This window comes from Lepidochelys kempii, chromosome 1 (assembly GCF_965140285.1).
Source record: "Lepidochelys kempii isolate rLepKem1 chromosome 1, rLepKem1.hap1, whole genome shotgun sequence".
In the NCBI taxonomy this organism is placed as follows: domain Eukaryota; kingdom Metazoa; phylum Chordata; order Testudines; family Cheloniidae; genus Lepidochelys; species Lepidochelys kempii.
The window spans coordinates 108772505-108799381 of record NC_136380.1 but is presented as its reverse complement, the minus strand read 5'-3'; the positions used below and the strand labels follow the sequence as shown (position 1 = coordinate 108799381).

The window sequence follows — 26877 nt, the reverse complement described above, 5'->3', positions numbered from 1 at the left end:
TCCAGAAGAAGTCCCAGGAAGGGTCGTGATCCTCACCCTGTGGAGTTACTATTCCTGTCCTGCTCCCTCTTGATCCTGAGGGGTAGTAATTTGTGGCTGGTCCGTACCTTGATACCCTCACTCACAGGAAATCCTACTGTAGTTACCAGGACTATTCCATGTGAGTAAGGGTGTCAGAATCTCAATGGCCTGAGAGTAAGGATACATGTAGCCAAGCATCTGCCCATTTCCCATGTACTCCGCACCCACTTATGTGCCCAAAACCAATATCTGATTAACCCACACAGCTTTGTAAGGGTATTTTGTACACACACATACCCTTTACTCCTTTCCACTGGCATGTCATTTAAGTAACAATCTAGCCCTTTGGGACTGGTGCACCTGTGTCAGTGGGTCTTGGTGAGTTCACATGGCAGATACAGATTTGTGGCAGTCAAAATGACAGCCAGAATTCTTTAGGTTTCATACATTTTTTTCATGCTTTGGCCTTTTTCATCTTCCAGTTAGTGCACTAGAAATGAGTAGTAAAAACAGGAAAACAAAAACCAATGGGCATCTCTAGTACCTCAGAATATATACACCCCCTTGTGTACTAATACATTTGCCTTTTTATTTGTAAGTATGGATTCATCATCTTTACCTTCCTAGGGCCAAAGGGTGAAGCAGGACAAGTCATTCCTCTGCCTGGTCCCCCAGGGTCAGATGGTCTCCCAGGGCCACCTGGCTTCTCTGGAGTCCAAGGTATAATTATCTCTTGTATTTTCTCTCTGTTGCTAGTAAAGGATTTCCTACCCCACCAAGCTGTTTTTTGCATAAGTGCTTAATGTACTATGTCTGTCTTGTTTTCAAAGGTGACAGGGGGGATCCTGGGTTTCCAGGAAAACCTGGACTTCCAGGAGAAAAAGGTGCTGTTGGGCAGCCAGGAATAGGATTCCCTGGGCCTCCTGGCCCTAAAGGTAAGAAAACTACACAGCAACAAGTCCTTGGCCATATATGTCTGTCTCTTAGTTAAGAGTGAGGACTAAATATTCGTATTTTGGTTTTCTCATCTAACATATGGAAGATATACTTCATAGCACTGCCCTCACTCTTTCAGGGCTGGATTGTGACCCAGCATTGTGAAGCCAGGGTAGGGAGTAATGGCAAGTAACCCCCCTTTCCTCAAATCCCCATGTGCATTTGCATTATTGCTCACTTTATTGTGAATCCAAGCTGCATATCTGTTATGTGACTAGCAGATGAGCTGGAAGGAGTTGTCAGGCTATCTGGAGTGACTTAAGGGCATGAGAACCAACCTCAGGGCAGAGTGCGAAGAAGCAGGGCACAAACCCCAAATTCGTTGTGAGTTCTATACTCAGATTTCACTTGCCTTTGTGATAGATGGTCCGTTATCCCAAAAATCACAACAATGTTCAGTTTATTCCCAGTCCCAAAGGACTGGTCACTTAGCCCAGGTCAATTGCATGTTAGATCTCACACAAAAGACAACACCTGTAGCCAATCCTATAATACATTTAATAAAGGTTTATTAGCTAAGAAAAAGAAATGAGAGAGTTATTTACAAAGTTAAAGCAAACAACCATACACACACAAGTGACTTACATGCTTAGGTTCCAAAAGATGATAGAAACTTCTATAATAAGCATCCTCTGTGTGTCTTTTGGGCTAACCCAGGCTAAATGGCTCGGGATCCCTTTCTTATGCTTAGAAATCTTGTCCTCTCAAAGTCCAAGCAGCATAGTGATCCAGTTTCTTCTTGTCAGGGATTTTTGTTCCCTTCCCCCAGAGTTCAAGCTGTCTCTGCTTCATAGAGGGGGAGAGGACAGGGGAGGATCAATTAACCAAGTATTTTGTCCTCTGATGTTCCACAATGGTTTGTCTGGTGTCTATGGACCTTCTTTTGTTGGGCAGGAGATAACACCTCCTATGGTAAACCAGCATTTCACACTTGGTAATGCTTCTCTCCTGTCTGTGGGGGTTTACAGCTTCAGAGCAAACACTCAAATATTATCTTATAACATAGGATAGAGGTATTATAAGTGGCGTGAGCTGGCATCTGGTCTGCCAGCCTCACAGAAGTTCTAAAGGGGAGGGGAATGAGCAGGACTTTCGTTCCACCCACGTCTAACTCATCAATTAGTGGATCTAGAAGTGAGGAAATAAGTTGCATCCAGTAAAGGGCTGCAGTAGATTGCTTTACCCTCGGAGTAAGGAGCAAGAAATGAATTATGTCTCATAGTTGCAACTCCTTCCCTGAATTTCTCCTGGGGCAGCACAGCTATGCACCACCCCTTGACAGGGGCGGAGCATCAAAGCTGAATCTAGCTTTTTGCGTGGAAAAGGAGATGCATTTATGATTATGCAAAGCATACTAGTTCTCTGTGAGGTCTACTTTAAATGATGTTCAGAAAGCTTTCTAGAATGCATTCTTTCCTTTAAAGAAGGAATGTTTTTTCTAAATGAGGTGAATCTGTGCAAATATTAATTTAACATCAGTCATTAAATACATATATTACTTCATTCACCCAAGATGAAATCCTGCAGGTGCTGAGCACCCTAAATTCTATTGAAGTCATTGAGATTTGGGAGTGCACAGCCCCTCTCAAGAGGTGCTCAGCTCCTTACAAGTTTGGCATTTGAGGAGATCGACTTGACCCTGTTTAATATCTCTCTATGTGAGTGTGAATAGTTCATTTTAAAAGGCAGAAGAAACTTTAGGGTTAACTTACTGAGACCCTGATTATGTGTGTTTGTTTTGTAGGTTTCCCAGGTCAGCCTGGCACAACAGGTCAGCCAGGGGCTCAAGGGCGTCCTGGCTTTGATGGTTTACCAGGCACACCGGGTTTACCTGGTCAAAAAGTGAGTGTTTGCAGTTTACGTTGTTGTTTTCAATTACTATTTGTGTGATCAACAATACAGAGCTGTTGCTGGTACTAAGAAAAGTATAGTAGGCCAACTCCTCATCTGGAGTAACTTAGCATATGTACAGAGAAGACCAGTGTGATGTTCTGCGTCCAAAGTGCTTAATTTAGAACACTTAATTTATTGTATATTGACTCCTAATGTATATTATTTGCACCTTAAGGGTGACCCTGGAGTGGGCCTCCCGGGTCCTAAAGGATTACCAGGGCTACAGGGTCCAGCAGGCTTCCCTGGAGAAAAAGGAAATGCTGGTTTGCCTGGCTTACGAGGAGAGCAAGGATTTCCAGGTGTACCTGGTCAGCCAGGAATCCAAGGTAATTAAAAAAATCCGTTACAGCTCAGTATTAGTAACATTTTTTTTTTTTACACTTTAAAAATAAATCTTAATGGTTGAAATTCACACATAGGCAGAAAGCCAGCAAAAGACCTGTGCACCACTTAAACTTCCAGATATAATGTCCATTTCCCTTCCCTCTCTGCCTCCTTCCTGCCCACCTGGCTGTGCAGGCCTTCCTCTTCCCATTGCTTTTGGAACAGCCATGGAGTCAACACTAATGACTTAAATGATGCCTTCTGCCGGCCCTTTGCACGGGGCGAGGGGAAGAGTGGTGTGTGAATGTCACTCAAAGTGCCGATCTACTATCTGCACCAAGCAAGCTAAAAAAGTAATATGGCAAAATAATTGACTTATGCTTTATTTTTCCCTGTAGGTGACCCAGGTTCAGATGGATTACCAGGTTCACAAGGTGCCCCAGGTGTGCCAGGAATAGGCCCTGTGGGGCCCCCTGGACCTGCAGGAGAACAAGGGCCACAGGGACCAACAGGTGATACAAAATTCTTCCTTTTTCATTTATATCTGGAATCGATTTTATGGATCTTATGGGCATTAATATGGGGGAAAGTGGTAGGCCGCTTTTATAATATTTTCCAGCCTTTTAAAAATGTAAACTCTGTGGATAAGAATCTTTAGAAAACGAGAATGTCATCAGGCTTCATCTCTGTGACCTAAAACGGATGGTTGATGCACAGCTTCCTCACTAAATCTCTGAAGGCTGCATGTACCAGCTGATGTTGCAGATTAAAAATAGAAATGGATAAGATTGCAAAAGCACTTAGATTATGACGATTTTTTCACTTTGTTTTCCTCTGCTAATAAAGAAATGTGCTTGGTTTTCTGCAAGATGCACAATTTACAGAACATTTGTACTTTATACTGTAATTTAATTAATAAAGTCGTATGTGCTCTATTAAGAGTTGGGTTTTTTTCCCTGTAGGACTTCCTGGAACAAAGGGAGAGAGGGGCTACCCAGGTCTCCCAGGACTAGATATGCCAGGACCAAAAGGAGATAAGGGTAGCCCTGGCCAGAGTGGGCTACCAGGTCTGGTAGGTTTACCTGGCGTACCTGGTCAACAAGGAAAAGGTGGACTTTCAGGCTTTCCAGGTATGCATTTTTGCTTTCAGAAAATTAATCATTTGGGTTTTTTTGACTGTTTCAAATACCAATAGTAAGTTAATGATCTGTTTTTTAATTAAGCAAAACAAATTAAGAATAGGCTGTGGAGAAAACGGTATCTATCTTTTTTATTAAATCATAGTTGTGTGCAATTCTGTGTCATTATGCCACTTAGTTGTATGCCTATCATTGCAGTTAGGGTTTGATCCCGGAAGATGCTGAGTACTCAGGCTCTGATCCAGCAAAACACTTAAGGAGATGCTTAACTCTAAGCATCTCCTTAAGTGTTCTGGTAGATCAGACCGAGATAGCTTTCAAGGTCAAGCCCTTAAATTGTGGCTAAGGATCCAGCTTTAAAAAACAAAAGCTACTGCTGTTCTTCTGTGAGACTCATCCCTGATGTTTAGGCAGTGTTTGATCTCAATAAAACAAGTATTAACCTGGAGCAATTGTATTGTAATTGCAGCTGAGACTAGCATCTGACCCTCCATCTCATTACTTTGGAATTTTAAGGAATTGTCTCTATTTTGGATTGATCTTGATTCTCTACTTTTCATCTATTTTTTACTGTTTCTTTCTCTATCAGTTTGGTTCTGAGTGGTTACTAATTTATCTGCCTCACTACAAACTCATTTAACAGCCAACTGGGCTTGCTATGTATATGATATTATATATAAAACACACCTGGCAAACAAACTGACAGGACAGAGCCCATAGTTCTCGGTTAGCTTATTTTGGGTGGGATGGACTGGATTTAAATATTTTGAGTGGGACCAGTCATAAGTTTGAAAATAAAATACAATAAAAGATTGTGGGAATCCTGTGCTAACAATTTTAAAAAAATCCAACTGCATTTCTTGACCAAATTATTTTGTAATACATATATATGTATATGTATTTATATATATATATAAAAATAGCATTTGTTAAGAGATTATATTTGGATGATTATGTTTTGTTTTCTGAGACAAAAGGAACATATATTGTTTACTAGACATATTACTTACTATTTTTTATTAATGATTAATATAATCACTGACAGTACAAATTTATTTTTTTACATATGTATTAAGATAAAGGGTGACAAACACAATAAGTAATGGAATATAAAGTTGAGACAATATAGATTATATAAGACTATACAATTGTTTAATAATTTGTTTTTTTAAATTAGTTCATCCCATTTGATTTCTCTTCCCCCCCCCCCCAAGAGTTCAGTTCCTAATGTAATACAGGCAGTAAGTCATTCAATTTCTGTTACTTATTTTAGTCAATTACATTTCTATTAAATATTATTTTGCTTTGATTTCAGGCATCAAAGGAGAAATGGGAGTTATGGGGACCCCTGGAATCCCAGGTTCTCCCGGGCCACTAGGAAATCCAGGATTACGGGGTGAAAAAGGTAGGAATTTTTGACAAATGAAGATCTAGCGAGAAATCATTAAGAGAGATTGCCTCCGATGAGAATGTGAAACTGAAGTCATTTTAAAAATCCACTATGGGTTTGGATGTTCCAGGAGGACAGAATATTGGAGTCAGGATCTGCATGTTGGATTGAGTTCCTGCTTAGCATATTTACAAAGTTAATGCAAGTTTAAAACTTTTATCTAAGATAAGGTATAGTCATTAGAGCAAAAAACACTGAGCCAGGGGCACCAGAACTGGTGCGGGCAAGGGGCATTGGCTGTCCCACTTTTTGAAAGTTGACAGGCCTAGCCCGTCTCCTTTACACCCGGGGCCTGGTCCCCTGCCCCTCCTCCTCCCCCCAAGCCCCGCCCCACAACCAGGCCAGAAGCTGGAGCCAGGTCAGGGTAAGAGCTGCACAGGCAGCTGTGGGGAGCCACAGACCCTGCACCTGCCCTGGGTGGGGTGTCTGGGAGGCAAGGAAAAGGCTGGGGGCTGATCTCGGCCCCCCCCCCCAGGCAGTGGAGGGACCCAGGCTCCCTGGCCAGGCTCCAGCTTCACTGGGGGGGGTGGGCCCTTGTACACCCTCTCCCCCACTTTTAGGAAGACTCCATTGCCCCTGCACTGAGAGCACGGATTCTAAATGTATCATAGACACATTTACTAAGCTCAGTTTCAACCTTAATAGGCCATTCCTGTCCCAAAATACTTAAATTGGCACCTCAGCATGAATATGCATCAGTCTGAGCATCTATTTATGGGGTAGATGCCCTATACCTTTATGTAAAACTCCACAATAAATGAATAGGTTTTAAAGAAGTTTTAAATTTGTAAAAAGTGGCAGGAGTCTGGTTTTACCCCCACCCTGTTAGCAGGTGTTAGAACCCTGCAGGGAGCTGCTGATTGGTTCCTGCTGACTCACTGTTGAAGACAAGGCTCATTAACTCCACCCTTGATAAAAGGCAGGTGGGAGCCAGAGGCTGGGGCTGAGAATTCCTAAAGAAGGAACCCCAGAGTGTGACCACACTCATAAAATAAGTGTATTTTTGACAGGTTTCAGAGTAACAGCCGTGTTAGTCTGTATTCGCAAAAAGAAAAGGAGTACTTGTGGCACCTTAGAGACTAACCAATTTATTAGAGCATAAGCTTTCGTGAGCTACAGCTCACTTCATCAGATGCATATCGTGACACGATATGCATCTGATGAAGTGAGCTGTAGCTCACGAAAGCTTTTGCTCTAATAAATTGGTTAGTCTCTAAGGTGCCACAAGTACTCCTTTTCTTTTTGTATTTTTGACGTGTGTTAACAGGTCAAGATAAAACAGACTCCACCACTACAGTTTACCATGACTAGCTAACACATATTAAAAATGCAACGGTCTTGGCTACACTACGATTTTAACATGTTAAAATACATCTTTTATTTTCCTAGTGAAGACAAGGCCTTGGAAATAGCCACGTCTGGGGAGTAGGTGTGGACTGAAGTGTATGTTGTTTTGATTTGAGTGGCCTTGTTAGCAAAGCTGGACACCAAGAATAGGATGCACTAAGCCAAAGGTTTTTTTCCATGCAAGAGCAGGTTAAGTACCAGCCAGATCAGGGAGGATTCAATAGAAATTACTCCAAAAAATATGGAATTTAAAGGAGAGTTAAATCCCTCCTATAGGTTTTTCTAGCCATCCCATAGGATTCTATCATTAAATTTGCCTAGGTGGGTTTAAAAAAAAGAACTGTAGAAAGATTGTCATTAAATTCTATAAGACTTTTTCACAGGGGTATTACTATAAGGTGCTCCCATTTGAAAATTGGACACATTGTATCTGATGGAGGAGGTAGGATAGGGAATGACAATACCAGAAGCTTCCTTCCAACCCCAACCCCATTCTGCAGGGACAAGGTAGGTGAAAAAGTGGGAGGGCCATACCACCTGAAAGGTGCAGTGATTTAAATATCCTCCTGGGCCACTTCCTTAGGCAGGGCTGTTGTGGAGCCCTGGTCATAAATTAAAGCAGCTTTCTGGTTGGCAGAACTCAGCCTCCCATGCAACACATGGGAACATGGAGTAAAAAATGCCCCATCCTTTCCCTGTGGAGGTAAATCAGACTCTTCTGACCTTGGTACACTTAGCTCACAGTTTGAATTAGTAATTACTTTGTTTTGTATATATCTGTCACACATCATACATTACTGTGGTATTCTGGTATTCTCTCACTGCAGGTACTCCAGGTTTTCCGGGTACGTCAGGGCCACGAGGTGATCCTGGTCTCAAAGGGAGTAAAGGTGAAGTAGGTCTACCAGGAGAACCAGGAACCATAAAGATAACGGACATGGAAAATATGAAAGGTCAAAAGGGAGACCCAGGAGAAAAAGGTAACCTTTAATCTTTACATTTGGATAAGTACCAATCTTTATCTATTTATGTATTAAAGGTGATGCTTAGTGTTTGTCCTCTGTTACATCTTGGTTTTAGAAAGCCAGCTTTCAAAAATCAAAATCTAGGAGCTTCACTGTGACGGGTCTGGCACCGCAGCACCCCTTTGTGGCAGGGGTGCGTGGGGTGTTGGTACCTCGCCACTCAAGTTCCCACACCCGCCCCTGTAAGCATATCCTGATGTGGCCTAATGGCTGGTCTCCCCACACTCGTCCCTATGCATCTTTTTCATTTTTGTTTACTTTTTTATAAAAATTATTATCAAAATGATGATTGACATTTTTGGTTTTAACACTAATCCATTTTTTGGTAAATTAAGACTTTCAATGACCTTTTCATTAACCTTTTCAGTTGGGTAAAAGGCACCATTTTTCTTTTAATAACGAAATCTTTCAACAATGTTCATTGAAAAAATTCAATTTCAAACAAAAGCCATTTTTCAACAAAGCTGCTTGTTTTAAAAATTTCAGTAGCTACTCTCCAGCACCCAGATTCCTCATTAAGACTAATTTATTGTACGATACTAACAAGAAGTGAATCAACTAACAAAATATAAAGGTAAAAATATTTAATTCAGAGTGACCCTTTCCTCTGGTATCAGAGGGGTAGCCGTGTTATTCTAGATCTGTAAAAGCGTCAGAGTCCTGTGGCACCTTATAGACTAACAGACGTATTGGAGCATGAGCTTTCGTGGGTGAATACCCACTGCGTCGGATGCATGTAGTGGAAATTTCCAGAGGCAGGTATAAATATGTGAAAGCTTATGCTGCAATACATCTGTTAGTCTATAAGGTACCATAAGACTCTTTGCCGCCTTTCCCCTGGGTTTCTCTGTATGTGCTGTCTTCTCCGTTTCTCTCTAAGATTGTCAGTTCCTTTGGAACTGTTTTCATTTTGTGTCTTGCAAAGATGGTGCACAGGATAGTGCACAGGATGGTGCACAGGTTAGTGGTCATGGCTTAGAAGCAGAGACACCCCACTTATATATGGACAATAGCATAAGGGGGCTCTTAGACAAAGGTCTAAAGTTAGGTAACTCAAGGTAGCAGGGGCTTTCACATTTGAGCCAACACAGGGGTCACTCAGGCAGCCTCTTGTTCACAGACAGACCCCCTCAGTTACCTGCTTAGACAGCAAAATAGTCACCTCAGTCATTCACATTGCAACCTGACACTGTCTGGAGTCTCATTACACATTAACATAATTAATAATAGAATACTAGCTTTCTAGATGTCTCAAATACATTTATCCATTCTGAATGTATTATGTTTCTTTTCATGCTTTTTTTCAAGATATACCTTGCTACATGTGTTACAAAAAAACCACAATACTGTGATTGTGTGCACTAACAACAAAGTTGATTTTGGTTACATATATGTAGCCGGTGTGGCTGGTGTGCTAGATAACTTTTACAATGTTACTGCACTACATCTGAAGTTTGAATTCACCCATTTCCTTGTTTATTAGAGAGAAGTGATAACTGTGAAGATTCTCACAATGCAGGAGTTGCCTATTACTTTACATGTGAGAGTAAAAGTAATGACAGAATTGAAAATTAGTTTTGGGGTTTTTTTTGGTATCCAGGACAAGAAGGAATAATAGGAGAAAAGGGGAAAACAGGGGAATATGGTGTACCAGGAATGCCAGGGAAGGATGGTGAACGTGGCTTCCCGGGACTTCCAGGTATGTTTGCAGCTTTTAATAAATATAACTACCACAGACTTTTGTAATCCTTGTTAACTAATGGAACTTGTAATACTTTTCGTTGTTCGTAGGACGAAAAGGTGATCAAGGCCCTCCAGGATACCCAGGTGACCCAGGATTTCCAGGACAAAAAGGGTCAATTGGAGAAATGGGTTTGCCAGGTACCATATGGTGTGAACTTAGCTTGTTGAGATATCACATTCACAAAGATATGTGTCAAGAGTGGCTGGTCAAAATAGTGAAGGAAACACAGATCTTAAAATATTTAGCGATAGATTGAGCCTTTAACCAATAGCTGTGTCACCCCAGGAGAGATGCCCAGGAAGGAATTGTGACCTCCTCCTTACTTCTGAGGGGAATAACTTCCCTCAGCTGGTTGCAGGTTACATCCCACCTCATGCTGCCTCAGCTCTGCTGGCGAGCAGTTTGGAGTGGTGGGACAGTCCAGGCTCTACTCATTGATTACTCAGCACTGTGGCACACTGCTCCTATTCTCCCCCTCTGCCAGGAATCGACATGTGGAAAGGCTCCACCTGGTGTAGGGAACATATTGCCCCTTGTGCTCCTGTGTCTGGCCACATTCTGACCCTTGAAACCCTGAAGTTAAAAATAATTTATTGTTAGTGCTCAGCCAAAGAAGATTTTCTTGTTATTTGCATAGATTGGATAACAGAGAGGATGCTGTCCTTTCGCCACTGGTTTAAATATGGCCCAAGTCAGTAGTGACCAAGGCTATGTCTACGCTTATGATGGAGTGTAGAGTACATACTTTGCATGCCCCTCTCACGCGGGTATAAATAGCAGTGTAGATGGTGAGGCACCGCTTAGGATATGTATGCTCTCTACACGCTGAAGCAGTGCCTACCCCACCTACACTGCTATTTTTAGCAGGGTACTGTCCCATGCCGGAGCCTTTCCTCATTACAGTGAAAGACTCCCCACTGCTGGAGCCTTTTCCCGCCACAGGGAGCTGCCAGAGCCTTTCTCCGGCACAGGGAAAGACTCTGGTAGTAGGGAAAAGTTCTGGCATGAATGAAGCAGCCGGGAAAGACTCTGGCAGCTCCCTGCTGTTGGAGTCTTTCCCTGCTGCCAAAGTCTTTCACTGCCACATGTAACTACGCACCGCTGTGTGAGTGCAGCCTGCTTTTCACTGTGATGTGTGGCTACATATACCTTAGGTGTTGCCACAAGGCCCAAAAGAAGTTGCCATCTGACATTCATTCAGCATCCTGTGTAAAAAGAGTTGGTTGTCTCAGTTCAGATATTAGTGGATAAGTAGATCATAGTCTGCACTACTGTTGGGCGTCTGAACAGAGAGACCAAGGACCCAAGGGACATGAAAACTTGAACCACCTTTCACCTCTAGAGGTGGCTCTTTCAGAAGATGGTGGTATGATGTTGTATGGTTGCAGATGGGACGTTGCACTGCTTCTGCCTGTGTTGTAACTGTTCTATTATTAAATACAGAAGCTTATTTTTCAGCTCTGCCAACTGGGACACCTTTCTTGAGCACCACCGTCACTTATTTTTCAAATGGGGAGTGGGGAACCTGCCTTGTAAAATCTTGTAATATCTTCAGGTCAAAACAGTCTGTACTCATATTTAAAAGTGGTATTTTCCTGTATTTGTTGACAAAGCTAAAAGGGCATGCAGGCATAAACATGTTATCTATTTTGTACATTATAGCAACGGTTGGCAGAATTTGATTTTTATTTTTTGATAATTTTGACAGATAATATAGATGTTTATTTTTAAGCTTTTTTTTTTAGGGTTTTTTTTATCCATTTAAATTTTCACAGTTGTGGGAAATTCTGCGGGTTCAGATAGTTGGAGGGGGTCAGACAATAATTATTTAATGACAATTAACATTGAGATTCAAAAATTGAAAGCTTTATAATTGTTAAACACAAATTGTCAACATCATAGTCAAAATATACAAAGTAAATATCTGTAAATTGAACTCTAATAATTTCTGAAGCAGCATCTGTAAATTTCAATTATTACTGGTAGAAATATTTTTTGTCTGTTTCAGTGTGTTTGGTGAAATCTACATTTATCAATATTTTCCAAGAAAAATCTAATCCTTCCAAGCCTAATTATAGCTTGAGGAAGCGAAAGGGATAAATAATTCCAAATCTTTTTCTCCTAAATCTCTGAACTTTTTATCTGATTCAAAACAAATGGTATATTTTAAAAAAAGCTAAATTTGAAAAAGACAGTTTATCCAGAAAGTGTATCCAGAAAATGACATGACAGTTAAAATAAAGAGTGAGGTTAGCTATTTCAGTGGTCACATTTAACCTGATTTAGGTAGGGCTAACTCATACGCAGGAAATGTAGGTTGAATTTTGAGTCCACCCAGTTTTAGATCGTTCCTTTATATAACAGTAGAGATTTACCAAACCACTGGACAAAATATTTAGGACCAGATTCTTAGCTGATATCTGTCAGTGTAGGTCCATTGAATTCAACTGAGGATCTAAGCTGGCATAGATCAGTGTAGCTTCACTGACTTCTATGGAGCTATGCCACCAGCTGAAAATCTGGTCTCCATGCCTTTGGTTTTCACTCCTACATCAATATTAAAACAAATCTGTTAAAATGGGTTCCCAAATTCTGCATTCAAATCTCAGATCTGTGTATGAGGACAAACACATCAGCACAATTACTTTTTTCAGGATCACAGATAGGATTTGCACATACAATTCAGGCAGCCAGTTTTGAAAATGTTATGTATGTATCTTATAGATTTTGTCATAAAGTTGGAATGCATCCAACTGTGATAGAAATGTGGTGTCCTAGTGACAATCTCTATTTTTTTTAAAATAGAGGAATGGGAGGAATGCATCTTAACAGGGAACCCTATCTCAGTTAAAATTGGCTATTTGTTAGTTTATACCTAACATATTTGAGAAATCAAAGAAAAAAGATTGGAGGCCAAAAAATCAGTAACATCAAGGCTGGCCAATTTGTCATCCAACTTCTATTCTCATACATTATTTAGATTAATTTTAATTGTTAGTCAAAACTGGCCTTTGATATCAATGAGCAAGAGAAAGAAAAGGTGCATCACTAAGTTGCTACTAGACATGGTAGGTAACCTGGAAATCGTTCTGGTTCCATTGATCAGATGGGTATATTACAAATTGTATATGTCAGTTGCTCTTTATGGAAACCTGAATTTTTTTTGCATTTGGTTGTGTGCATGGCTAAATCATAGGCTCACTTCTGAACATATATGTATAATAAAACAGGGGAAGTACCAAAAACAATTCACTTTCTTAGATGGCTAGGTTCTTGTTTATCTCTATTTACTAGGTAGTACAGCAATTCACTTGTTTCCTAGTTCTAACATTCACAGTCATTTCAAGGTAACATCTCAATAACAGATTTTTGTCTTTATTGCTAGGGTGCCACAGATTTAGTATACTTTTTATTTTATTGTTAGGAACACCTGGAGAAAAAGGTGTGCCAGGTGTGCCAGGCTCACAAGGTGTGCCAGGATACCCTGGATTACAAGGTGAAAAAGGAGACAAAGGAGAGTCGGGAATTCCAGGGATTGGCATTCCAGGTTCTCCGGGTGAGAAGGTATTTACAATCTCAAAAATGAATTGTCTCATTTCTAATAAGTACCTCAAAAGATTCATTTGTTCATAAGATATTCTGTTAAATTTATATTTTGTTTATTTTAATATCTGAGTGGAAACTTAGTGTGTATGTGTGTGTGTGTGTGTGTGTGTGTGTGTGTAAGAGAGGCCTGGTGGTTAGGGACATGGGAGTCCTGGGTTCAAGTCCCTGTTCTGCTATGGACTTCCTGTATGACCTTGGGCAAGTCACTAACTTCTCTGTGTCTCAGTTCCCTATCTATAAAATGAGTCTAGACTTGAGGTGGCTGGCAGTCTAGGTTTCAAAGGGAAAGAAACCAACAGAAGTCAACCCTCCCCGACGTTGGCATTGGAAACAGGAGAGGATGATGATGGGCGGGCGTGTGTGTGTGTGTATGGAGCATCTCATATACTCCATGGCACAATGGTACCAAATTTTGCGGCAGTGTTAATTTATTCTATCTCCATAAAATAAAATAATTTACATCCCTGAAAATGAAGGAAATTAACTCTTAAAAGCCGACTAAGAAGGTGCACAACACACTATACTAAAACATATCCTGATTTCCCTTCCTTACAGGCATTTCCCTTCCTTACAGGCATTTTTAATACATTAAAAGATTGTGAGCTGTTCAGATAATATAGTAATGGGCGCCATATACATGCCATAGATAGACTTAATTCACACTCCACATATTCTGAAAGGGGTTCTGATGTTGGTTCACGAGACTTTTTGAAGGGAAAAATTTAGAGTAACCTTTGAACTTTGAAGTGAAAATTATAAAATTAAACCCTGTGTATTTAATAGCAAATAAAGAATTTTGATAATCTGGACTTTGAAGGTGACTAAATGCATGTGCAATATATAAGTTATGTGGGTAACTTGCAGAAAACTGCTATCTTTATCACTGGAAAAAAAATGATAAAAGGCCCCCAATGAAGCGTATAAGAAGGCTTCTAGTCGTCTGTGCACTACATAAACAGAATGAATTCAGATAATTGTGTGTTTGTGAGCCTACAGGCTTCACTGAATTTAATCATAAAATAAGGAGGATGAAATTCTTTAATACGATGGTTGATACAATGGGGGGAAATTATGTAATATTGCAGAACATGCTTTGCCATTTTACCACATCTTAAATGTGTGGCTTTTATTGTTTGCTTTTTTCCCCCATAGGGAGAACAAGGAAGGTCAGGTGTTCCAGGCTTCCCTGGTGAAAAAGGTGAAAAGGGTAGCACAGGAATTCCAGGAATGCCTGGTTATCCAGGTCCCAAAGGATTACCTGGCATTGCAGGATATCCAGGCAAGTCCTAAAAACATTTAACGTAAAACTAACAAGCTTAAATGTACAGTCAGTGAATCAAATCCTCTTGCTTTCTTTAGGCAGCCCAGGTAGCCACGGAGAAAAGGGTGAAAAAGGACTCTCTGGCTTGGGTGGTATTCCAGGTTTAAAAGGAGAAGCAGGTAAAGAATCCACTTCATTTTTAAAAAGCACTGTTTCAAGTGTGCTTTCTACTTTAAAAAATGACTGAATAGTATTGTGGTCTTCTGTATTTATTTTGTCTCAAAGATTCCTGGTCACATTTGTTCATTTTACAAGTGAAAACTTTGGAGTTGGAGGCCGGAGGGGCATTGCAAGACAAAACCAATCATTTTAAGATGTGGGGGGACTGGTTCTTTAAAGCTGTTTGTAGGACATTTTTTCTTCAGTTCCATTTGTTGCTACCATCATCTTTTTTATTGTTACCAATTACATTTGAAATCCCTCGCATTGACCTTTAGGGCCTGATCTCCACTATGTTACACTGGTGTAATGTCACTGGGGTAAAACTAGTATGCTAAAGTCAAAGTGGAGAGTCAGGCTATATAGGGTGATTGTATGAATTCTCATGGCCCAGTTCTCTCTCTGCAGGACATAAGCACCTCATATTCAATGGGTGATACTGAGGGAGAAGACTCAAGCTTTTCTCATACTTTAGTCTTAGCTGGGTTCACAACTATTACTATAAGAAACTAAAACAGGGATCGGCAACCTTTGGCACATCCCTCGGCCTGCGCTGCTTCCTGCAGCCCCCATTGGCCTGGAGCGGTGAACCGCGGCCAGTGGGAGCTGTGATTGGCCGAATCTGCGGACGCTGCAGGTAAACAAACTGTCCTGGCCCGCCAGCGGATTTCCCTTGATGGGCCGTGTGCCAAAGGTTTGCCGATCCCTGAACTAAAAGGACCGATTCTTCTCTCATACTGGTGTAATTCAGGAGTAACAACAGTGAAGGCAGTGGAGTTCTGCCAATGTAAAACCTATGTAAAGTGAGAACAGAATCAAGTCTATAATGAATAACTGCCATTTTACTTCAATGGGAGCAGCATCATAACCTACGTTTCCATTGAGAGAAAGATGTGTAAAAATCTGATGGCTGGATTATAAAATGGCAATGAATGATTTTTCAGGTGAACCTGGTTCTGAAGGTCCCTCTGGTGTCCCTGGTCAGAAAGGTGAACAAGGTTATGATGGAATACCAGGTTTGCCTGGACCAAAGGGTGACCCAGGTAAGCATCATGCCATGTTACCTTTCTTTTGTATTAAAATGTACATATATGTCAGATATTTATTACAGAAATGCACAGGAAGTGTCTGATTGCACAGTCAAATAAGATGGAGGACCATGTAGTTTTTAGGTACTTACATTGGGAGGATTATATAATGAAGTTTGTATAATGCCTTGCAAACTACTATGAAGCTGGTAATTTGGACAGAAAGTTTCTTAGGAAATTGGTAGGTCTGAATACTGACATTTTCCCCCTGAGAAATTTGCAACAATAATCTTTGAAATATTTCAGTAAAAAAAATTGTTGTTTTTTTATGACAGAAGTTTTGAACTGATTTGTAATGAAAACTTTTACTTCAAATAGACATAAAATGTCATTTTGGTTTTTAAAACAAAAATATGTAAACAACATATCGTTTATATGAAACAGAAAAAAAAATTTAAAAATTTCAGTGGGAAAAACACCTTTTTTCATCAGAATCAAGAATATCTCCTCTTAACTCCCATTGACATACATTGACAAGGACTGCAGCATCAGACTCCTAAAGTTGGCATGGATATTTAAATCCAACAGAATATTATATTCTTCACATGATCATTCCTGAAAAGGTATAAATTGGAGGGGAAAGAACCATGTGTACTGTTAGTGCAGTTTGGACCAAATCTTGAGATCCTTACTCAAAAGTTCAGTAAAGTCAAAAGGGGTTTGCCTGAATAAGGACCTCACAATTTGGCTCTTTATGACTTAAAAAGGAACATGCAAAAAAAAAAAAAAAAAAAAAGACCGAGCATCCTGCATCAACCGAGCACCCTGCATCATCATCAACAAATTATACCTAAAGTAAACAGCATTAATTAGCCCTCACACTAAATTAATCTTCGCTTAGTTCATGTAGCACTATGGAGTCCTGAACCAGCTTTGAGGGAGATGAGTGCCTTTAGTTAGTTGCATTGTGCATCAGTGTTAGCTTGAAGGAAAAACTGTTGCAAAATCTGGCAGTATTTTAAAGCATTTGCTGTTTAGGAAATCTTTTCCCAGAACAAATTTGCTGTGAAATATTGGCGCTGGCTCATCCTTTCTTCTTTATTGGTTCGGTGGTGGCACTTAGGGGCCTCATTCACAGATAGGGCCCCATTGTGCTAGACACAATATAAATACTAACTGAAAGACATTCCCTGCCCAGAAAAAATTGTGCATAAACTGTTCATTTTCAAATGCCAGTGTCTGTTGTTTTAATAGATATTAATTATGTATTAAATGTAACTATTGTCTTGTCTCATTTTTGCTGCCGTTACTTGTAGGTATTCCAGGTAGAGGGCTTCCAGGATTTCCTGGTGCAAAGGGAGAAAAAGGTAATATAAAATAAACAAAGTTTTAAAAACTTAATTCTGTCGTTCAAACACATTTGCAACTGCATTCTTTTATGTGCTCCACTGTTTAAATCTGGAGGCAAAAACTCTGAGATGTCAATCACCAATTTCGATTACAGTAGCAGCATCTTGGACATGAATTAGATATGCCCTAAATAGGTAAATATTCTTAGTGTGGAATTTACTGCAAGCTGTGTTGTGGTGAGATAATGCAAATAACTCCTATATTTGTATTGTGTACAGTGCTTTTGAATTTGAAGTCCTTCTGTTTCCATACTAATTTTGTAAAAATCAAAGTCTAGCTATTTTTCCTTTCTTTAACATTTTATTGTACATATTTTCACCAGCCAATAAAATACATTGAGTGAGCAATTAAAGTTCTAAAATAAGCTTTAAATTACCTATTTATACAAACTTGGGAAAAAATTCATATGTTTTAAATGTCGATCTTGGTAAATCTATCCTCTTCTTCTGAACTAAACCCTGTTGTCCTTACCCAAGTAAAACTTCCACTGCGAAGACACAAGTGGAATTTTGGCTGATTAAGGACTTTAGGATTTAGCTCATAAGAAGAGTTAGGTGTGAGTGCAGGGGATGAAGGTGGTGGAAATGGGTGAGCAATAAGCCACAAACAATTTAGCTAGGCAGACCCTTCAGTTAAACTGACCATTTCTTTTAGCTGATTCATGAAGATCTGGTAGAGAATAATGAAATTTCCAGAAAGAATTTCATTGTAATCCAAATGTCTAAAAGAAGATCAATATAGAAATAAAGGTTATCAGCCCATAATAATGCAAAATGTTTCAATTTATTATCATCCTTTGTCTAACTACTTTGGGGGCTGTTTTAAATCTTAGGTGCAAAAGGTGATGTGGGTTTTCCAGGATCCCCAGGAAGCCCGGGGATTCCTGGTTCAAAAGGAGAAGCAGGATTTGTTGGTCCGCAAGGTCTTCCAGGCCAACAGGGCATTCCCGGATTACCAGGGAGATCAATGGAAGGTCCTAAAGGAGACAGAGGACCCCCAGGTCAACCTGGACTTTCAGGTAAGTGATTAAAAATCTATGAACTGTAAACTATCTAATGTTTATGGTGATGATATGAGTTTATTATTTATTTTTATTACTAGTCTGCACTAAGGATATTAGTGATATCTCCTTTCTATTAATAATATAATTTCATATTGCTTTGTATTAAAGTCTTTATTATGTTTCTTACCTTTTTATAGATTTTTTTAATACAAAATAAAATCTTCCTAGTTGTCCTGGAAAAGTATTCTCCCAATGGACAGTTTTGCAGTGTATCCTAAAAGTGATCTGCCTTTGGGGTAGTTTAATCTCTCCTCTTAGCTCATTCCATCCATGAACCCCCTTGACCCAGAGCACTTTATCTGCAACTCCAATGTGCTTCATCCAGGGTTATATTAGTGGCTTTGTACCAGAGAGTGCAGTTGTCTTGTCCAGCCATGGATGGACATACCATAGCTGATGCTGCTGCGTCCCAGCCTGTTGATGTATTTGAAAATTGGGGCAAACGCCTTGAGTTAGCAATGGAAGTGGATTAGAAGCCAATGGAGATTGTGGAGCACAGGAGTGAATAGCTCATAGCACTGTAGGTTGCCAAGTTCTGTATGAGCAGAAGCCTCTGCATTGCTTCTTTTTCTGCCCCAGATACAATGAATTACAGTAATTCAGTTTGGAGAAGTTTAATATGTGGATCACTATTGCAGATCCTTGTCCAGAGAAAATGTGAAGCCTCCCAGCTTCATATAGCCTAAGGAGAAATAAGGTATTTCTTGATCCTTTCTCAGCCTGCTTCTCCAGTAGCAGTGGTGAGCTCAGCAGGACCCTGAAGCTCTGAAACTATTTGAGCTGGAAACTGACCCATTGGATAAGTAGGTCCATGTCCTAGCTAGCTATTGAAGCATTCCTGCTCCTTGCCAGCTTTACTTTGATCTTGCCCACCTTTAACTTGAGCCATCTGGTCCTAATCCAAATACTGATGTCTTCTAGAAAACAAATTTGCCAAGAAACTTTTCCCCACCCCTCCATTTTAGGTCTACCAGGTCCAGAGGGACCACCAGGATCTCCAGGCCTTGAAGGAGCCAAAGGAGAAAAAGGAAACACGGGTTGGCCTGGAACACCTGGAAGACTTGGAATCAAAGGTGATCTGGGATTCCAAGGCATTCCTGTAAGTTACTTTAACTACCTTAGTGATTTCTCCAGTGTAGCTCAGTAGCACATAGTGGTCATTTTAGTTCTTCCAGTTAATGGATGTATTAATCATAGATATTTCTTTTTCAAACCAATAATACTATATATCCAGAATGCTTTCAGACTCTTTGCTGACTGTGCAAAGCAGGTATCTCAAACTCAAATCACCACAGGGGCCACATGAGGCCCAAGGGCCTTACCAGTGAAACCTTTTCGTAGAACGATACAAAAGTATAGTCAAAAATGAAAAAAATAAAGAGTAATATAGTGTGCTATTAAAAGTAAATCTTTTAAGTTTTTTAAAACTGTAATGAGAAGAGGGGTTTCAATAAAATATAAACACCTGTAACTTATGTGGTCAGTAATACTGATGATGATCTACACCAGGGGTCTCAAACACGTGGCCCGTGGAGTTATTTCCTGTGGCCCGCCATAGGCGCTGACTCTCTCCTGCACTGTGTAACCCTTTCCACCCCCTCCCCCCCAGTCACACCCCAGACACACCCCAGTCACTGCACAAAGTTGAGAGGGAAACTGAGGCTCACCTAGGAATTATAAAAAATTTACAGAAAATTTCCACTTCGTCACAGACACTGTCCAGTGTTCCAATGGAGAGAATTCTGGGCGATGGGGGTAGGGGGGGACTTCTGGGTTTCCAGCACCCCTAACAGAGAGACCCCTGGGCAATGGGGGGAGGACCCCTGGCTGCCCAGCACTCCTTACAGAGAGACCCCGGGGTGATGGGGGATGGTGCCCAGTGTCCCTAACTAACAGTCACAGGGGTCTCAAACATGCGGCCCTGCCCCTGCCCCACCTCTTCCCACCCCTTCCCTGCCCCCATTCCAACCCCTTTCCCAAAGTCCCCACCCCAACTCTGCCCTCTCCCTGCCCCTATTCCAACCCCTTCCCCAAATCCCCGCCCCTGCTCCACCTCTTCTCTGCCTCCTCCCCTGAGCGTGCCATGTTCCCACTCCTCCACCCTCCCTCCTGGAAAGTCCTAAGTGCTGCCAAACAGCTGTTTGGCGGCAGGAAATGCTGGGAGGTAGGCAGAGGAGCGGGGACGCAGTGCGCTCAGGAGGGAAAAGGTGGGGAGGGGAGCTTGGGTGCTGGTGGAGTCAGCGCCTATGGCGGGCTGCAGGAAATAACTCCACGGGCCGCACGTTTGAGACCCCTGTTCTATACCCTTCCTCTCAGTATTTCTGCCTCCTCATTTCTTGAAGCACAGTTCTCTTCAGGTTGTAGCTCATTCTTTCTTCTAGCAGGAAATTAAACTAAAATATAATAAAAATAGGTGAATAAAAGCAGGGTAAGAGAGTAGGCATGGCACCATCACACTCATTGTACAGGATGAAGAGGGACTCAGGAAAGGGGTCATTAAGATCCTAGTGTGGGAAGCAGGATTCCAACAGTGGACTCAGAGGAACAGATTCTTCATAATGTAAAGCCACACTGGATGTTCTTCTGTCTCCAAGGGGCTGCTTCTACAGTGACACTTAAACCCATGTCTTGAATTTTTTAAGCTAGATCCTTGTTGGTCACCAGCTTTCCACTTTCGGAGTAGCTGCATGCCATTAATAACTCTGAGAGACAGATGTTTTCAACAAGCATTGATAGCAAGATTCAAATGTGCATTCTCTTTGCTAAGTGTCCAGAGTGCTTATAAGCAGAACTGAGTGAAAATCAGAATTTCTGTCCCACAGAAAATTCTGATATTTCAACAAATGATTTGTTTCCAAATCAGGACAAAGAATTGAAATTTTTCACAAAATGAAGTTCCAGTCATTTTCAATTAAAACATAACATTTCAACATTCCCAAATCAAAATGTTTCATTTTGGTTTTATTTAACTGACCCGAAACATTTCATTTCGAGTCAGTTAAACATTAAACTGCATCTTCCTATTATGTTGCATTGCCTCAAGGGAGTTGTGGTTCAAGTATCCGATGTCCCTATTCTCATGGACCAGTCTCCCAGGCCAGACTGCATCTCCCATGAAGCACCGACAGCCATATGACTTCTGTGATGCACCATGATGCTAGGTCATAGGGGAAACTGTGTTGCATCCTGGGAGATATAGTCCAGCCAGGGAGGCAACTTCTAGGAGAGAATATCATATGAACTACAATTACCACGACCAATGTACCATCATAGGAAAATGCAATTTAAAGTTGAATTGACTCAAAACGAAACATTTCAGGTCAGTTCAACAAACTGAAATATTTCCTTTCAGGTGGAACCAACTCAAAGCAACATATTTCGTTTTGGTTTTTCTGACAGCAAATTGAAAAACTTCAGCAAAATCAAAATTTTCCTGTTGATTTTGCAGAAACTGCATTTTCTTTTGAAAAATCATTCTGATGGAAAATTCCCAACCAGCTCCAATTGTAGGAGTCAGGTTGGGGAGCACAAGCATACAGTTTGTTTGGGGGAGGTAGCCTGAGACTCCTTGCCTCATGATTCTGACCTTCATTCTGCTGCTCAGGCCCAGGCAGGTAATCGGGCAGTGCAATGCTCAGCTTATGCACAGGCGTGCACCTTTTAAAAGAAAATAATTGATGTATGCCATGTGCTTTTTGAATACAAGTAACCACATAACTTTATTTTGTGAATACCTCCCTTCCCCTTTCTGATGTAATTTCTCCGTGTGTACCCGCCATGGTATCTCTAACCTATTTTGTACATTTCTTAGTGCAAGGACTATGGCCCTGATCCTCAAAGGTATTGAGGTGCCTAATTTCCATTAATTCCAAAGGGATTTAGGTGCCTAAATACTTTTGTGGCTCTGGATCTACATCTGTATTTTCTCTGCATACCTATAGAGCTTTATGCAAATGTTATATTATAATAATGGCTCATGACGACTGTAGTGTTTAGGACTTGTGTTAGCAATTTGTTGTGGGAATCTCTAAGGTATGCTTAGATGATTATTCTGGATCAATTGAAACAGAAACTAGAACGTTAGAGACTAACCAATTTATTTGAGCATAAGCTTTCGTGAGCTACAGCTCACTTCATCGGATGCATACTGTGGAAAATACAGAAGATGCTTTTATACATACAAACCATGAAAAAATGGGTGTTTACCACTACAAAAGGTTTTCTCTCCCCCCCACCCCACTCTCCTGCTGGTAATAGCTTATCTAAAGTGATCACTCTCCTTACAATGTGTATGATAATCAAGGTGGGCCATTTCCAGCACAAATCCAGGGTTTAACAAGAATGTCTGAGGAACGGGGGGAGGGGCGGGAATGGGGTGTAGGAAAAAACAAGGGGAAATAGGTTACCTTGCATAATGACTTAGCCACTCCCAGTCTCTATTCAAGACTAAGTTAATTGTATCCAATTTGCAAATGAATTCCAATTCAACAGTCTCTCGCTGGAGTCTGGTTTTGAAGTGTTTCTGTTGTAATACACTGAAGGATGCTGTCAATAAATTCCATTGGGTAACTAGTGAGTTTACTATGCCTTGTGTGAGTCTTACAGTATGTGGCCTTGATTTTCCTCTAGCACAGGCCTAGTCTACACTACAAAGTTAGGTCAACGTAAGTTGCCTTGCATCAACCTGTTTTTCACATATCTACACTCAAATTTGTCTCCTGCTGACATAAGCACCCTGTTATGGTGATGCAGTAAAACCACCTCCCCGAATGGCATTGAGCTGTAGTCAAAGTACTGTGGTTGACACAGTTCAAGTGTAGACATTGCATGACCTATGTCAATCCTAACAGTCTTCCAACAGTTGTCACACAGTGCCTCACACTGACAGCTCTAGTCACAAATGTTGAACTCCACTGCCCAGGGGTCACGAAGACCAGAAGCCCCTCCCGTCTCTTTAAAATACTGTGTATTTTTGAAATGCCTTTCCCTAATGGCTGGGCTTGGTGAGCACACCTAGCAGCGCTCCCTTGTTGTGTGCAGCTAACCAACCGACTGTGCCAGCTACACGCTCAAGACATACTCCTGCCTGGAGCAGACAGGAGGTATCGGATCACTTGTGGGGAGAAGAGAGTGTTGAGGCACAGCTATGGAGCAGCCATAGAAACATGGACATCTACGAGAAGGGGATGTAGACGAAGGGGTACTACAGGGATCAGCCGCGGGAAAACAAAGGGACTGTGGCTGGCATACCACAAGGCCCAGGAGGCCAACAGTCAATCTGGTGCTGAGCCATAGACCTGCCATTTTATGACAAGCTGCATGCCGTACTTGGCAGTAACCCCACCCGCACCCCGCAGACCACTGTGGATGCCTCAGTGGAGCCTGAGATGTAGCCCTCTGGCATGGACAGTGAGGAGGAGGAAAGGAGATGTGGTGGGGCAGGGCAATTTGGCTATGCCATGAGCTAGGACCTGTAGAGACTCTGCTGCAGCCTAGTCAGTCCCACTAGCCAGGCATGGGCGAGCACAGTGCAAGAGATGGAACCTTGGGAAAGTGAGTGCATGCATTTTCCCTTTTCATGTTTAAATGTAAAGATGGCGCCTGGCCCATCCCAAGTTACTAAAGACATGCATCGACTTTTCATTGTTTTACTTATCTGAGAAGAGGTAGCAGTACAACAAACGGCGGTAGATCTGTTATCTTCTTTTCATTCCCCTGTAGGATTAGGCATTGGAGGCCCTGCAGAGCAGTTTGTTGATGTACAGAGGAATGTCCCTTGTGTCCTGAGAGATCTTGATGAAACTTTCATAGAGTTACTCTGCAGTTCTCTCCCGAAGGTTTCTAGGGATGTCCATCTTCTTTCTTCTTCAGCGGTAGGACACTTTTCCACACCGCTCAACAATGATTTTGGCAGGCACCATTGTAGTAAGCAGGCTAGTGGCATGCGGTCCTGGGTGGCTTTGGGATGCCTGCAAAGGCTGTGTTCTCTGTGCCGCTGTGACACTCAGGAGTGAGAGATCAGCTAAAATCACCACCACCTGTGAAAAATAGTGCCAGTACTCAGTGCCGTTGCCCTGTACTTGTACCCATTGAAATAGGGACCATATTGTTTTATGCAACCGAAAATGTTAATACCCTCCTCCTTCCCCCACCTGGCCCCTCGCAGGCAATACTCACCATGGCTGGGGCAGGAGAGCAGTGCTGTGCAGGGGCACGCCGCAGCTGAAGTAGCAATAAGTATATCTTATTACAGATTATTATGGGAATGAGGGAAGGGAGTTTTGAAGCTTATCTTTCACTTTCCATTGTGACTCTACGTACAATTATACATATTTCCATTTTATCTGGAGCTGCTGCTGTTGCAGCCTTGAGGATTGACCCTCCACACCTGGGGAATTCCTGATCCTACTGAAGAGGAGAAAGAAGAGGATGAGGGATGATATGTTCTGTGAGATCCTGCAAACCAGTGCTGCACTGGACTGTGAACAAAGGGTCTGGTGGGCCAACATGGTAGACTGCATGGAGAGGGATAGAGAGGACAGGAGAACATGGAGAAAAACCCAAGAATCCCTTCAGGAAAAAGAGAGATGCACCAGGACATAATGAGGCTTCTCAGGCAGCTAACACAAATGCTGCTGACCCTAACTGACCAACAATCACAAACTTGCCATCCTTGGAGAACAGTCCATGGAGAAGTCCGTGGTGGCAGCTTCCTGCGCCCCTCAAAAATCCTCTTAGAACCCTGGATCTCATTCCTAGCCCTACCACTCCATGCCAGAGGACAGTAAGGACAACCACATCTTCACATCCATGACCTATGAAAGGCACAGTTGGTGTATGTATCCAAAATGGACTACATTTGTGCACTGAAATGGACAGAACTGCTTGCTGCCTTTCTAAATTTAAAGTTGTGTTCAGTTAATTTATGTTGGAAGTTTGTATTGTCCCTTTTTCTTCACATTGTTTCATTTCACGGCTTTTGTCAGTGGAGGCAAGTCTATATTTTGAAAATAAATTCATTGTTATAGTTCACCCCACATACTGCAGAATGTATGGCAGGATGCAAAGCTCCTAGTACTTGTAAGTGTACAGCACCCCAGAGGTCATAGGTTCAAGGAAACACCCAGTCATAGGTATAAATGTACAACAAGCACCACATAATTCATAGTTTCAGTGAAAGACAGTGTAATAGTTATAAATGTGCAGCAAAACAGAATAATTCATAGGTTCATTATAAGACAAAAATAGTTCTATGTATAAATGTACACGAAGCACAATTCCTAACAGCTCACAAACCTTCAGGGCCAGAGCATAGTCAAGCACAGCACATTACTGTGCCTGACCATGGAAATGCTCTTTCAAAGCCTCCTGTAACCACATAGCTCCATGCTGGGGTCTTGTAATGGCCCTGGTGTTTGGCTGTTCAGAGTCAGCAGACATCTCCTCTACCATTGTGGCAACTACCCCCACCCCCCTTTGCCTCACATAGATAATGCAGCAGACAACAGGCAGCTATAACCATTGGGCTGTTTTTCTCAGTGAGATCCAATCTACCAAACGCACCTTCATCTGTCATTCTTCACCTGCTGAGCTGGTAGCTGAATCTTTCCCTAGTGCTGTCAAGGTGGACAGGGTACAGCTTCATAAGCCAGAGGAGCAAGACTTAGGCTGGGTCTTCCAGAATCACTATTGGCATTTCAACATCACCAATGGCAATCCGAGGGTCAGGAAAGAATGTCCCTGCTTGCAGCTTTCTTAAAGTCTTGTGTTCTGAAAGACGCGAGTGTCATGCACCTTCCCTGACTAGCCTTCAGTGTTGTTGGTGAAGCATCCCCAGTGATCCACCAATGCTTGCATGACCATAGATAAGTCGCCCTTTCTGTTGTTGTACTCTGTAGCAAGGTGGGCTGGTGCCAAAATAGGGATATGCATGCCATCTATCACCTCACCACAATTTGGGAACCTGATTGCTGCAAATCCATCTACTATGTCCTGTCCATTTCCAAGAATCACAGGTCTGCATAACAGAAGACAATGAATGGCCCTACACACTTGCATGACAATAGCCTCCACTGTGGATTTGCCAGCCCCAAAATGATTTCCCACGGACTGGGAGCAATCCAGAAATGTAAGCTTCCAGAGTTTTGATCGCCACTCACTTCTCAACTATCAACACTCTCGCTCTCATTCCGGTGTCTGTGTGCTGGAGGAATGGTGCGAGCTCGCAACACAAATCCGGCAATGTGGCTTTGCATGTCCGAAAGTTCTGCAGCCACTGCTTGATGTCCCAAATCTGCATTATGATGCAATCCCACCAGTCAGTGCTCATTTCTCCAGCCCAGAAGCTGCAC

General features: G+C 41.7%; 1 protein-coding gene across 2 annotated transcripts in view; it reads left to right on the top strand.

The window, feature by feature from the left end:
- Nucleotides 1–26877, top strand: part of COL4A1 (collagen type IV alpha 1 chain) — a 209576-nt gene that overhangs the window by 165566 nt on the left and 17133 nt on the right. For both annotated transcript variants that reach the window (XM_073349693.2, XM_073349702.2), the window contains 17 exons: nt 649–741; nt 852–956; nt 2762–2859; nt 3086–3236; nt 3633–3746; nt 4197–4364; nt 5689–5778; nt 7998–8150; nt 9796–9894; nt 9987–10076; nt 13364–13503; nt 14698–14828; nt 14909–14985; nt 15970–16068; nt 17370–17420; nt 18296–18481; nt 19492–19625. In XM_073349693.2, the coding sequence (XP_073205794.1) occupies nt 649–741; nt 852–956; nt 2762–2859; nt 3086–3236; nt 3633–3746; nt 4197–4364; nt 5689–5778; nt 7998–8150; nt 9796–9894; nt 9987–10076; nt 13364–13503; nt 14698–14828; nt 14909–14985; nt 15970–16068; nt 17370–17420; nt 18296–18481; nt 19492–19625 (1979 nt within the window). The remainder of the gene's footprint in view (nt 1–648; nt 742–851; nt 957–2761; nt 2860–3085; nt 3237–3632; nt 3747–4196; nt 4365–5688; nt 5779–7997; nt 8151–9795; nt 9895–9986; nt 10077–13363; nt 13504–14697; nt 14829–14908; nt 14986–15969; nt 16069–17369; nt 17421–18295; nt 18482–19491; nt 19626–26877) is intronic.